Source organism: Patiria miniata, unplaced genomic scaffold, assembly GCF_015706575.1.
Source record: "Patiria miniata isolate m_02_andy unplaced genomic scaffold, ASM1570657v1 HiC_scaffold_14, whole genome shotgun sequence".
Taxonomy (NCBI): Eukaryota; Metazoa; Echinodermata; class Asteroidea; order Valvatida; family Asterinidae; genus Patiria; species Patiria miniata.
The window spans coordinates 11020626-11034169 of NW_024037052.1; the positions used below are offsets into that span (position 1 = coordinate 11020626).

Here is a 13544-nt window from a genome sequence, read left to right on the forward strand (position 1 = left end):
GTGCCGGGAACAAAAAAACGTGTACAAATGCACTGGCAAAAATGACTGAAAAAGAAAAAAAAAGAATAAAATAAAGATTTTCACAAAAACAAAGGCTGTTTCGGCTAGTTGCCGAAAGAGCCAAATATTTGGTTGCTTGTAATCTGATACTTGATGCAGTCATCATGATGTCATCAACTGAAAGCTCGAGAGCTAAGTTAACTCTGCTATTTGAAGCAAAAATTTGGAATATATCTCTGCGGTTGATTTTTCAGCAATTTTGTAAGGTTTAAAGGTCTTTTCATTGTAACTTCCGGTCTTGTAACACCATCAACTTGCTCTCCCCCTCAACTTTTTTTTAGCATGAAGCTGATTATATACATCAATTTTAAAGTGATTTCAGCAAACCTCGCCATACGCATCAACCGATTATTCATTTTCAACATTTTTCAACCTGCCGCTAGAGGGCACTCTACCAATTTATGAGGTAGCCGGTAATTTATATTCAAATGACAAACTAGCTAGAGACTAACATCGCTGAAAGCAAGTTCACATCTTTTTCCACTTTCAGATTACAAGGCACTTCCAGTTTGGACTGGAAGTAAGGCTCATGTGATCAGGCACACACGTGATAAAATGAAGATCCTGGATTGTTCTATCAATTCCCGCAAAAATTAAGTGCAGGTCTCTTATGGTTGAGCTGATATTGATTTTCATAGATTGAATCAAGAAATCTTTGATTACTTGTAATTTGATACAAGATTACGTCAATCATGACGTCACCTCAATTTTCATCTATAACACATCCCTGACTATAGTTGAGTATATGTATGGGGGACCCCCCGTGCACCCCCCCCCCCCCCCCCCCCCCCAGAATTAACCCACCAGACTAATTTTTTGTGGGGTGCTTTTTAGGGTCCGAAAACACATTTTGGATATTAACAGTTAAAAAAATCTGATGCTCTGGAGATATCCAAGATGGTGGCCAATGTGACCGCCAAAAATGGTAAAAACTTAAGGGAAAAAAGGACATATATCAGCGAAATACTGTGATAAAAGCATAAATACAATTGTTGGATATGTATTTCTGACCCTAACAAACTAATTTTTGTTATCCTTTTTTTGCTATCATGCTTCAAATTCAAATCATCATGACCGGAACAGTCAGATTCATCATCTCCATTGATATCAACATCTTTGTTATCTGACATTTCCTCTTCTGTGACTTCAGCCAAGATGTCTTCCAGACAGGATGGTAAGACGGGTCCTTCTGACCACTCTGGCTCAATGAAGTTTCCGTATCGGGTTCAGCCATGTGCTATCTAGGAGGTAAAATTTCCTGGATACCCATTCAGGAAACATCTGACCTCTTCCACTGCGCTGCTGTGTAATTGGCACGCTTGATGTGAGTTACCAGTGACTGCTTGCATGGTGGAAGGCTGGACAGATCAATTTTAGATGAGCTCCTAATGACCCAGCCCTCACCAACCATCTTCCTTAGCATAAGGGCCCTTACTGTGTTAACTTCCTTGACCCGGGGGAGCAGTAGGGGAACCATCAATTTCCTCTTGCTCACCAACCAGCTCCGCATCTACTTCCCAGCTCCACTAACTAGAGGCTGTTAAACGTAGCGATATCCATGAAGACATGGGCCCTGATACTGCCAATTGCTACTTGGCATATACTGCTTTACTGGTGAGGACATCAACTGTGCCTTCAAGGGAAAGGGTCAGAAAACCCCTCTGAAGAAGCTTGAGAAGAAGCCACAGTATCAACAGTGTTTTGCCAAATTAGGCAAAAGCTGGGAGTGGAAATGAAAAGACTTGCATATCTTGTGTCGACTAGTGTCCATTAGAGTAATTTACAAGGGAGGTCTTTGAGGCTCTTATATGTGATCATCCACATATGATTATAATGTTCATTATGGAGAACAATTTTCAGACATGTTCAAAGTGTGGATTCATTATTCCTAATCCACACTTGACTAAAGATTTGTCATTCTGAATCCACACTTTGTTACGAGTGTAACAGATTCGTAGTTCCGTATCCACACTTGTAACAATAGTGTGATGTCATAGCAATGGTTTAAGAAGATATAAGTTGTTGAGAAATGCAACTTTCAGATGATGTCACAGTCACTTGTCCATGAATGAGTTCACTGTGGGTTCCGAGTCTATGCCAAGTTTCATCAAGATTTTGACAAACAGTCTGTTGAAGGTTAGAAGTGGTGTTGAGAATGAAACATGTACAAAGTCTATGGGATTTGGGATGGGAGACGATGAAGAGAACTATTGGTCTATGTCTGTTTATAACGGAACATAGGTTTTTTTTGCAGTTTTTGTTAATGCATTTCAGAAATATTCTGTATTGATGATGACACATTTCTCACAATTGTAACATTTGTCTGCCAATTCTATTGTAAAAGAAATGAATGTGCTATGTTTTGTTGGTTACTTTAAGAAGGAAAAAATGTTTTATCCTGTAAAGTTGGTATTGTGTGTGAAATGTATCTATGCGATGTCATGTAGTTTTTCATGACTATTAACAAAATTTGTGATGGCGTCTATTACGATTTGCCACAAATAGTCGTGACATTGTAGCGGCTAGTCATAAAATTTTTCTGACATAAAATGTCTGCAAGTAGACATTGGTTTTGCAACGTCGTGATTTTTTTTCAAAATACATTAATATTTTTTTTCGCGATTTCGTTGGTGCGAGAAAATAAGCGACTTTTTAAGAGAAAAGGGCATGATGTCATAACAGAAATTATGAGTAGTGAAAAAAGTTAATGACACCTTGAATTATATTTTGTATAGCCACGACTAGTCGTGAAGATTTTTCACTATAATAATACGCATGTATTTTGCTATTTGCATTCGACAAAATTCATGACTGGTTATTAAAAAAGTCATGTTGTTGCAAAAAAAGGCTTATGGCCAGCTAGTCCGTACAGTACTGTGAATTAAAAAATGTTGACTGGTGTGATGTGGGATATGACGTTTTGAACACCCGAGGGGCACATAGGCCCCGAGGGTGTTCAAAACGTCATATCCCATATCACACCAGTCAACAATTGTTTTGTTATACCTATATGTCTTGGATTTTTATGCCCCGCGGCGAAGCCGAAGGGGCATACTGTTTCCGCCTTGTCCTTCCGTGGGTGGGTGGGTGGGTGGGTGTGTGGGTGTGTGTGTGTCCGGACAAATCTTGTCAGCGCTATAACTTGAGAAATACTTTACATTTGAACTTCAAATTTGGTTTGTGGATTGTCCTTGGCAATTCTAAGAAGCCTTTTGCATTTGGGGCCGAAAGGTCAAGGGTCAAGGTCACAGTGACTAAAACAAAAGAAATTTTGTCAGCGCGATAACTTGAGAAATACTTTACATATGAACTTCAAATTTGGTTTGTGTATTGTTCTTGGTAATCCTAAGAAGCCTATTGCATTTGGGGCCGAAAGGTCAAGGGTCAAGGTCACAGTGGCTGAAACAATAGAAATTTTGTCAGCACGATAACTTGAGATATACTTTACATATGAACTTCAAATTTGGTTTGTGGATTGTCCTTGGCAATCCTAAGAAGCCTTTTGCATTTGGGGCCAAAAGGTCAAGGGTCAAGGTCACAGTGGCAAAAACAAAAGAAATTTTGTCAGCGTGATAACTTGAGATATACTTTACATATGAACTTCAAATTTGGTTTGTGGATTGTCCTTGGCAATCCTAAGGAGCCTATCGCATTGGGGGGTCGAAAGGTCAAGGGTCAAGGTCACAGTGGCTAAAACAATAGAAATCTTGTATTTATTCTGAGATCATAGGGATTAGGGATTAATTCATATAAAACCTACAGAAGACACTAATGCTGTCAATGAACGTTCCATTTGACCAAGGTACATGTAAGTTGATGTTAGAGTGGTGTTATGTCATGGAAACAGTCACGGTTGCGGGGCATTTGTGTTTGTAAACACACCTGACTTGTTTAGATTTGGATGTAAAAATCACGAAACAAACAGCAGTAAACACAACAATCATGACAATCTAACGGCAACTCACATGCATGTCGTGTGCTCGAAACAGCTGATGGTATGCAAGTTTGCTACGCTGCGTTTTACACGTGAAAAGCGTACGTACGCGTAGGCGTTAACGTACTTACCGTATGCACAAAATCATAGCACACTCCCTGTGGGATATCACCCCACAGGGAATGTGCTATGACTTTATATACACTGAACACGTGATCGTTCTAGGCCAATGAAAATACAGTATTCAAGACAGAGGTATAACAATAACATATGCTACTACTGCGCAGTCAATTTATGAGCTATGTAGCCTATAACACACGCCCTCGTGGGTCAAATGTAGACCAACATGCCAAAAATGTACATGTACATGTACATGTACATGTTTTTTTCATGTGATTTCAGATTTTCAAAATTGCATGTATGCACTTGTTATACACATAAATGTACATGCACTCTTGTTTTTACTATACTCTCGAGGACAATGCTTTGTGTTTCCCGTTGTACACGCACCATGTGCTATTCACAGTGGTTGTGCGCGAATGTTTATGCGTCACTGTTTTTTAATATGTAAAAAAGTAAAACTGCTGCAAACTGCTTACTGACTGGATGGACCTGAAATATATAAATCTTAAAATTAATGTGGCCCGACGTTGCGAACTTAGCAAGTTCTTCTTCAGAGGCTAAAACAGAAATGACAGAGGTACATACATTAACATGGGGGTGCACACAAACATGCAGGGCTGAAAGAAGAAACACAAAAGGAGGATTAAGTGGGAAAGGTGTAGAAAGATGCAGGGGAGGGTGGATGAGAGAACAAAGAAACAAAGGGAGATGGCAAACCACAAGGGGTCTGGTGTGAACAGGGGAGGGACCAGAAAGGGGAAGGATCAAAGGTCACAGGGAGTGGGAACGGACAAAAGAGTGTGAGAGTGAAGGGATGATGCGGGGGGGGGGGGGGGGGGGGAACAGTATGGAGGTGGAAAGGGATGAAAGATGGGGGAAGATGGGTAAACACAAACAAGGAAGACCAGATGGATTATCTGTAACAGAAGACAATGGAGGAAAAAAAGGATTAATCATTTCCAAGTTGGATGTTGAGACCATGTGGTTGAATAGTTCGAAGACGATTCATCCACACTTTCTCTCTGCTGAGGCGAACTGAGTCCTTGCGATGGCCAAGAGATTCAATGCCCTGCAAAATCATATCAGAAATGGAGTGGTTAGGCAGGTTGAAGTGATGACCAACAGGGGTGTCTAGTTTCTTGGTGTTGACCGTTGACCGGTGGGCATAGAAATGCTTCTTGAGCGTATTCTTAGTCTCACCTACATACTGCACTCCACAGACCCTGCAAGAAATGATATATATGACATTAGAGGTGTTACAAGTGATGTTACCAATGGTTCTGTGGGTAGTGACAGAAGAGTGGCCAGAAAAGGAGTCAGACTCCTGGATATGAATCTGGTAGACAACACATCTGGAACTGCACTTGAAAGTACCATGCTGGGTGGGAGGGGATGCATCTAAGGATGGGACTTCAGCTCGAACAATCAAGTCCCGTAGATTTCGAGGACGCCTGTAAGCCAATGTGGGGCCGTTGGGGATGGCGCGGGCAAGGCGATCTGAAGTATGGAGGATATGGTGATTGTCATTAGTGATTTTGCGAAGGGGAGGGAGATTGGGGTGAAACGTGGTAACCAAGGGAATCATGGGTTTGGCCATGGCATCAGGGGCCTTTCCCGTGAGAGCTAGATTTCTGGGGATAGCTTTAGCTCTGGCAATGGCACGATGAACTTGGCGAGAGCTGTGACCCCTGGCCACCAAGTTGTTCCTCAGTATCTGTGTATGGCGGGAGAAATCGGAATCATTAGAACAAATTCTTCTGAGTCTGAGTGCCTGGCTAAACGCTATGCCAGTTTTGCAGTGCCTGGGGTGACAGCTGGAGGAGTGGAGGTACTGGTGGGTGTCTGTGGGTTTGGAATACAGGTCAGTGGTTAGTGAGTTGCCTTGCTTGCGGACGGTGACATCCAGAAAGTGGGTTTGGTGAGCCGAGAACTCCGATGTGAATTTGATGGTTCTGTGGAAGGAATTGATGTGGTTAGTGAAGGTCAAGAGACTGTCCTTATCACTGGTCCAGATGAAAAAACGTCATCAATATATCTCCACCAGATCCAAGGGCGACATGGGGCCGAGGCAAGAATGCGTTCTTCGAGGTCACCCATGAAGAGGCAAGCCATCGACGGAGCCATGCGAGTGCCCATTGCAGTGCCGTGTACCTGTAGATAGTGTTCACCAAGGAAGGAAAAATTGTTCTTCGTTAGTATAAGTCTCATGAGGGTGCCAACATCACTGATGGGAGGAGTCGTGTGTCCTGCCTTGGCCAGAGCCAAGGAGCAAGCACGAACACCCTCCTCATGTGGGATGTTGGTGTACAGAGATGAGACGTCGAAAGTCCCAATGATGGCTGTGCTGGGAATCTGGTCCTTGATTCCTTCAAGCTTGCGTAGGAAGTCTGGGGTGTCGTGAATGTATGACGAAATCTGTGGGACAAGGGGTTTGAGAAAACTGTCAATGAACAGTTGTCCAAGAAAGCTCACAAATTTCTTTCTCCCTGTGATTGTAGGACTGCCAGATTTTACCTTCTACCCAAGATTCACAAGGCTGGCAACCCCGGTAGACCCATCATCTCCGGTAATGGCTCACCCACGGAACGCATCTCCCTGTTCATTGCCCGCGCCATCCCCAACGGCCCCACATTGGCTTACAGGCGTCCTCGAAATCTACGGGACTTGATTGTTCTAGCTGAAGTCCCATCCTTAGATGCATCCCCTCCCACCCAGCATGGTACTTTCAAGTGCAGTTCCAGATGTGTTGTCTGCCAGATTCATATCCAGGAGTCTGACTCCTTTTCTGGCCACTCTTCTGTCACTACCCACAGAACCATTGGTAACATCACTTGTAACACCTCTAATGTCATATATATCATTTCTTGCAGGGTCTGTGGAGTGCAGTATGTAGGTGAGACTAAGAATACGCTCAAGAAGCGTTTCTATGCCCACCGGTCAACGGTCAACACCAAGGAACTAGACACCCCTGTTGGTCATCACTTCAACCTGCCTAACCACTCCATTTCTGATATGATTTTGCAGGGCATTGAATCTCTTGGCCATCGCAAGGACTCAGTTCGCCTCAGCAGAGAGAAAGTGTGGATGAATCGTCTTCGAACTATTCAACCACATGGTCTCAACATCCAACTTGGAAATGATTAATCCTTTTTTCCCTCCATTGTCTTCTGTTACAGATAATCCATCTGGTCTTCCTTGTTTGTGTTTACCCATCTTCCCCCATCTTTCATCCCTTTCCACCTCCATACTGTTCCCCCCCCCCCCCCACATCATCCCTTCACTCTCACACTCTTTTGTCCGTTCCCACTCCCTGTGACCTTTGATCCTTCCCCTTTCTGGTCCCTCCCCTGTTCACACCAGACCCCTTGTGGTTTGCCATCTCCCTTTGTTTCTTTGTTCTCTCATCCACCCTCCCCTGCATCTTTCTACACCTTTCCCACTTAATCCTCCTTTTGTGTTTCTTCTTTCAGCCCTGCATGTTTGTGTGCACCCCCATGTTAATGTATGTACCTCTGTCATTTCTGTTTTAGCCTCTGAAGAAGAACTTGCTAAGTTCGCAACGTCAGGCCACATTAATTTTAAGATTTGTTTTTTAATATGTGTAATTTGTCGTGCTCCTTGACGTCTGATCCCTAAGGAAGGATTTTGAACTAAGACTGGTGGAGTCCTCTTTGCCTCCGGATGTCTTTGTTCCCAGCATCAAATAATTCTCGTCCCTTCCAGCCAGACATTTTGGTGCTGATCATGACTTTGACGTCTGATCCCTAAGGAAGGATTTATAGTTAAGACTGTCGGAGTCCTCTGTGCCTTTCTTCGGGGGGGGGGGGGGGGGGGGGGGGGGGGGGGGCTTTTGAAATTCAGTACATTGACTACTTGTGGGGTATTTATTAACTTTGGAAGTCCCCCTCCCCCCATGGAAACTGATTATTTAACCCAGTGAAATTGAACGGACAATAAAAAATTATGACGAAACAGTTTTTGAAAGATAAAATAAATTCAGGTGTGCCCATACATTAATTACATACATTATTTGTCAACGCGTGCAGCCGTGCAAGCTGCGATGGCCTTACGGTTAAGCCTCTTGTCTGCCATGGAAAGTCCGGATGAGTTCGAAGCCCGGTTGGGTGGTGACGGTTGGTTTTCTTTTTTAATATTTTTTTTTATGTAGTGGGATTTTCTTTCCAATCACAAAATACATTTTTTTTGCTTGACTGGTTTGCCCATGGTATTTTCTTTCTTTGTTTAACTCATGAATATAAATCAAAAACCTTATATAAAATCACACGATGACGTCATCATGATGAGATTTGGCAATGAATGTTAACATGTAAAATGTGGTCATGTTTTGGTTCAAGTTTGGGCTTGATCAGAACAAAAAAAAGTGTTATTTGCAAAAAGTAAGAAAAAATTCAAAAATTGGTTAAAAATCAGCCCATGACGTCATTATGACGTAATCTCAGATTTTGCATGACAATATCAACATCTTACTGTCTGCCAAGTTTCATGACGATCCAACCTTGGCTTATATGTGTTTTGAAAAATGGTATTTTTGATGTCACCATGACATCCCACATTTATCATTTTTTGTGCAAGTAGGTATGACCCATAAAACCTAATTCCAAAAGAATTGTGATTTTAGCGTGTTGCGTTTGTGAGATATGGAAGTGCACCTCAAAACTGAAAAAATCCCTATAAAATCGTGTGATGTTTTTTTATGCGTCATCATAACGTCCCCTCACATTTCACATTTAACGCATCCCGGCTTAGGTATATGAAAAGATTCAACCCCATCTGACAAGTACTTGAGGAGATATTGTCCTGCAAAGAATGCAACTTTGCCATCGTGTCAGGTGACCAGCGATGATGCAATCGTGACGTCATGCTTTGCAGCACGAATTAACATGGTGGTCTAAGAGTATGCCAAGTTAGAAGTGGATCGTTTTTTTTTTAAAGTGGCAAAGTTGGCGTGTACAAAAATCAGTTTTTTAAAAAACACTGAAGTAACGGGTATTGTGTAGTTCAGCTTTTTGGTGTAAATTGTGGTCACGATATCATTTGGGGAGTGCGGTTATTCCAAAATGCATTTGTGGACCTAAAGTAGTCTTTCTGAATCCTAATGACACCCGCTTTTGTATTTTGAAAAAGTTTTTCAAGGTGCAAAATGCGATTTTCTTCATCTAGTTACTTGTTAGTATAGTCAAAATTCACCTCACCCCCATTTCGGTACCAGGGTTGACTTGCATTTAGGAGTATTGCGCAAATGCGTATTTTTCGCCCTTCAAACGTTAGATTTCCAGCGGCAAAACCATGCAGACTTACTACGACTGGCTATTTGTTCCGAATGAGGCACAATAAACAACTTACAAGGAAATTGTGTTTAGGAATGATGAAAAGTGTCCTGAACTTCACAATGCCTTGAGCAAAACAAAAAACCAAGGCTTTTTCGCAGTGGTCAGAAGTGGTCAGAAAATGACTCAGATCGCACCACAGAGCATTTAGAATCCCCTCACTGTAATTTTTTACCCACTTTTTGGGGGACCAAATTTTTTGGGGGGGCCCTCACCCAAATTGTGTTCTAGATTCGGCTTGTTGCCGAAACAGCAGAGCATGGGAACATAAACTTTAAATGCACTCCTCCCTTTTTCCTGCAACAGTGCATCACTTACATCTTACGCTTATCTTTTTCAATCTCACATCCATGTCACATCCAAGTGCATAGGCATACATACATCAGCATGTGACTCACTACTCAGACTCGGACTTGAATCAAATGATCCATGAGTTGGACTCGACTCAAGTGACTAGAGACTCTGTGACTCAACCCGAGTTACTCGAGACTCGGACTCAACCCAATTTTCTCGAGACTTGGACGTAGAATTGCCTCAAGTGACTCGACAACAACACTGCCGCACTGTACATCCATGTGGCAAAGTAGTTTTACTGTGTCACTCCTTTATATTTTCCATGCATAACAGAGGACATAAATGGGCCGTCTTTCCAGTTAGTATCGCTTGATGAACAAGGTGTGATTAACTTTTGGGTAAGATTGTCATCACTCTTTCAATTCTTTGCATTGAATATCAACTTCTAAAGCTGTGTTCACATTGGACTTTCTAAATCTAAAGAAGGGTGCTGTACAACTGACCTGATGAAGCTTCAGCTCAGCTTCAGCTGTATATTTCAAGAAAACAACATTCTAGGATCTTGATTTCAAATCAAAAGTTGCTGTATCATGTTTTGAATTGGGCCTGAATTCAGTATCCGAGACACATTCTCACTGAGCCAATTGCAGCTACGCGATGTCGCGCACTGATCCGACGAATTATAGTATTGCGCGCGCTTTGCCGAATAAAAACTTTGCCGAAAAAAAAACAACGGAAATTTCCAACGATGCGTCTTAAGACACATCGTTGGAAAGGCATTCTTTTGTGGATTTCTTCAAAACGACAGCATACCAGAAAGAATAATTTCACTGGGAGTTTAGTTCCCTTACTACCTTTCAACCAAGTATGTTTTTCAACAGTAATTACGTCAGTTACTTTTTGGATAGCTGCAAATGATGGACTTTAGCTTTAAAGCTCAATGCACACACTTGTATCTTGCTCTATCGACGTACAGATGTGAAAGTATTATTGTTTAAACCTGTTACAAGAATTTGAACAGCAACTTCAGAGATTTGAATTTTGGGGGTTAGTATTCTTTAACAGGTACCCGGGTACACATTTTTTTTCAGTCAGGTACCTGGTTCCGGTACTACCCGTAAATGCACACCCCTAACTGTGGCTAAAGTAACCAAGCTGGGCATCAGCATGTGTCCATGAGATCAGCTGTCGTACACTTGTATATCCTAGATCATCGTAAAGTATGACTTATTATGGATCATTGTTTGCAGTTCACAGTGCTGTCAAGTAAGGACACTTTTACAAGTACTTTTAAAAGGCAGCTCCAGCGCCAGCCATTTTAAGCAATATAAAGAAATTATGCAGGCCAATGAACATGGCAGTCTGAATGAGAAGTCTGATTTGAAGGTATTGAGTTCAATGATGGTGCATGTCAAAGACTGTACCAGCATCCAGCTGTATTGTGTCCTGCTGGGTTGATTGTGTGTGAGTGGTCACCATGAATCATCCGCATGCTTTTGTAGGACAGCACCAATACTTACATCAGCAAGGGCGGATCCAGAACACAATTTGGGGGGGGGGCCAAAAAAAATTTGGGTCCCCCCAAAAAGTGGGTCAAAAAAATTACGGTGTGGGGTTCGGGGCCCGCTTAAGGGCCCCGACAATTTTTTGGATTCTAGATGCTCTGTGATGCGATCTGAGGCAATTTCTGACCACTTTAACCAATGTTTTTTTGAGGAAAAGATGGTGGTGTACTCATTGCCTGCCTTTATTGCGATGTCACATAAAAAAAAAAATTGGTTTCGTTTTGGGGGGGGGGCCATGGCCCCCTTTGGGCCCCCCCCCCTGGATCCGCCCTTGTACATCAGAAAAATCAGTTATGACATAAATTGGTGCATTCAGTTTGGACTGGGAAAGTACTTTGGCAGTCTACTTCACTCTACTTACCTGTAGAGCAACACTACTTATGCATATTCCCCCTACCGGCAGGTATTTTCGCTAAGAGTTATATACAATAGCGCCCTCCGGCGCCCTACCCATAACACCCCGCGGCATGCGTGCCTCGTGAGCGTCCTCTTTTCTCTTAGCGGCAGGTCGGGTAGGACGTGCGTGAAATAGCTCGCTGTTTGCCTCGTCATTTACTACCCTTTTTTGCGTTTAAGAGAAGTATTTAATAAAGAAAAGATTTAGTATTCATTAGTTTGTAGAGTTTTCATCATCTTCTTGGTTTCGTTTATTTCATAATTATGAAGCGTTTGGGGAGGGCCGATCTGTCACTAACCGGGGGGAATTCCTCTCCCACGGGACGGACCGAGTCCTCGGGGGACTCTGCCGTTAACGCTACGTCGTTACCGCGGCAGCAGTCTCTCGTCCGACACCCTCAGCCACAGTCGGCTGGGGGAGTTGGCAGTTCCGCCGATCAGTTAAGGGGGCCTCGGTCACCTTCTCCGGTCAACTCAGGCGAAACACCCAAACTAAGGGCACACTCCGGCAAGGTTCCTCCAAAACATATCTCCTGTGCCGGAGCAAAGCCTAAGAAGGGCCGTCAGGGCAAGCGTGGCTCGGCAACGAGCGCCGCTGTGGCACCTGGCCCTCCCCCGATCACGGGGCAGCCCGAGGGGGCTAGCCGTCACACTTCGGTGGGCGCTAGTCACCCGTGTCCTCCCGACACAGTGCCGAACACCACTGGTTGTCGGGATGGGCTATTGCGCGGGCTACCGGCCCGTTCAGTGCTCGCTCAGCCCACGGGGCCTGAGGCGCTGTCGGCCGGGTGCATTATGAGCGATACGGAGCCGATTGCCCGGGGGGATCCCGGGCCGACGGCCCCCGTGCCATCTCGCTCAGAGGGACTACCCTCATCATCGGAATTTTTCCGTTGTTCGGGGGTCCCGGTGTCCCAGGTGTCTTCCGATTTTTCTTCGGACACACCTCGGGGCCGTTCTTCTAAGAAGAAGAAGAGTAAGAAGAAGGCTACACGTCGATCACGCCGTTCTTCTTCGGAGTCGGACGACTCCTCTGACCGGTCCCGCCGGGGCAAACGCTCCCGGGGGGAGGACGCGGTTTCCAGAGCAGATTTCCTGCAGGCTTTCCAGTCGATTTCTGATACTCTATCGGCTATGTCTGCAGGCCGCCGGGCGGGCCCCATTGGGGGGCCCCCTGCAGCGGTGGACTACGGCCCACAGCCATCGGTTGTTGGGCCCGCATCGCAGTCTTCAGTCACCGGTCACGCTTGGGTGGCCCGGGAACAAAGGGACATACCGCACACAATTAGTCGTGCTCCCGCGTCCCCGCCTGGGGTGAGAACTTCACAATCGTCGTTCGTTGGCCACGGTTGGGTGGCCCAGGCACAACGGGATATACCACACGTGGTTGACCGTACACCGGAGGCCCGGCCTGCAGCGAGTGTCTCGCATGCATCGGCCGTGAGCCACGGTTGGGTGGATTAGAGGCCGCGGGACCTACCGCGTACGCTGGGATCCCCGCCTGTATTGAGCATTCATTCATCCATGCAGTATGGCTCTGAGGAAGTTGTCCAGCCGCTAGCGCGTGGCTCGGTACAACTCGCCCCTCCAGACGACGTTCGTTCACCGGAGTCAACTCGGCCCTCACAATCGGCTGAGTCATCCGATGACGACGAGGAACCAGACCGATTACAACGGCTGTCTATCTCTGAAACGGAGCTCCGTTTAGTACAGAGGGATATGATACGAGTACTTCATCAACCCTCCGCTGATGAGCCCCCTCCGCCCGATCATAAATCTTTCAAGCGAAGGACGGGCTCCACATCTAGCAGTGATAAAATATTC

The 13544-nt window shown here is 44.5% G+C and overlaps 1 protein-coding gene across 1 annotated transcript in view; it reads left to right on the forward strand.

Annotated features, from left to right (window-relative positions):
- LOC119722043 (cytoplasmic dynein 2 intermediate chain 1-like) overlaps positions 1–13544 on the forward strand; it is a 244618-nt gene that overhangs the window by 199051 nt on the left and 32023 nt on the right. Inside the window, exon 18 of the mRNA XM_038192032.1 lies at positions 10093–10157. Coding sequence (XP_038047960.1) covers positions 10093–10157 — 65 coding nt within the window. The remainder of the gene's footprint in view (positions 1–10092; positions 10158–13544) is intronic.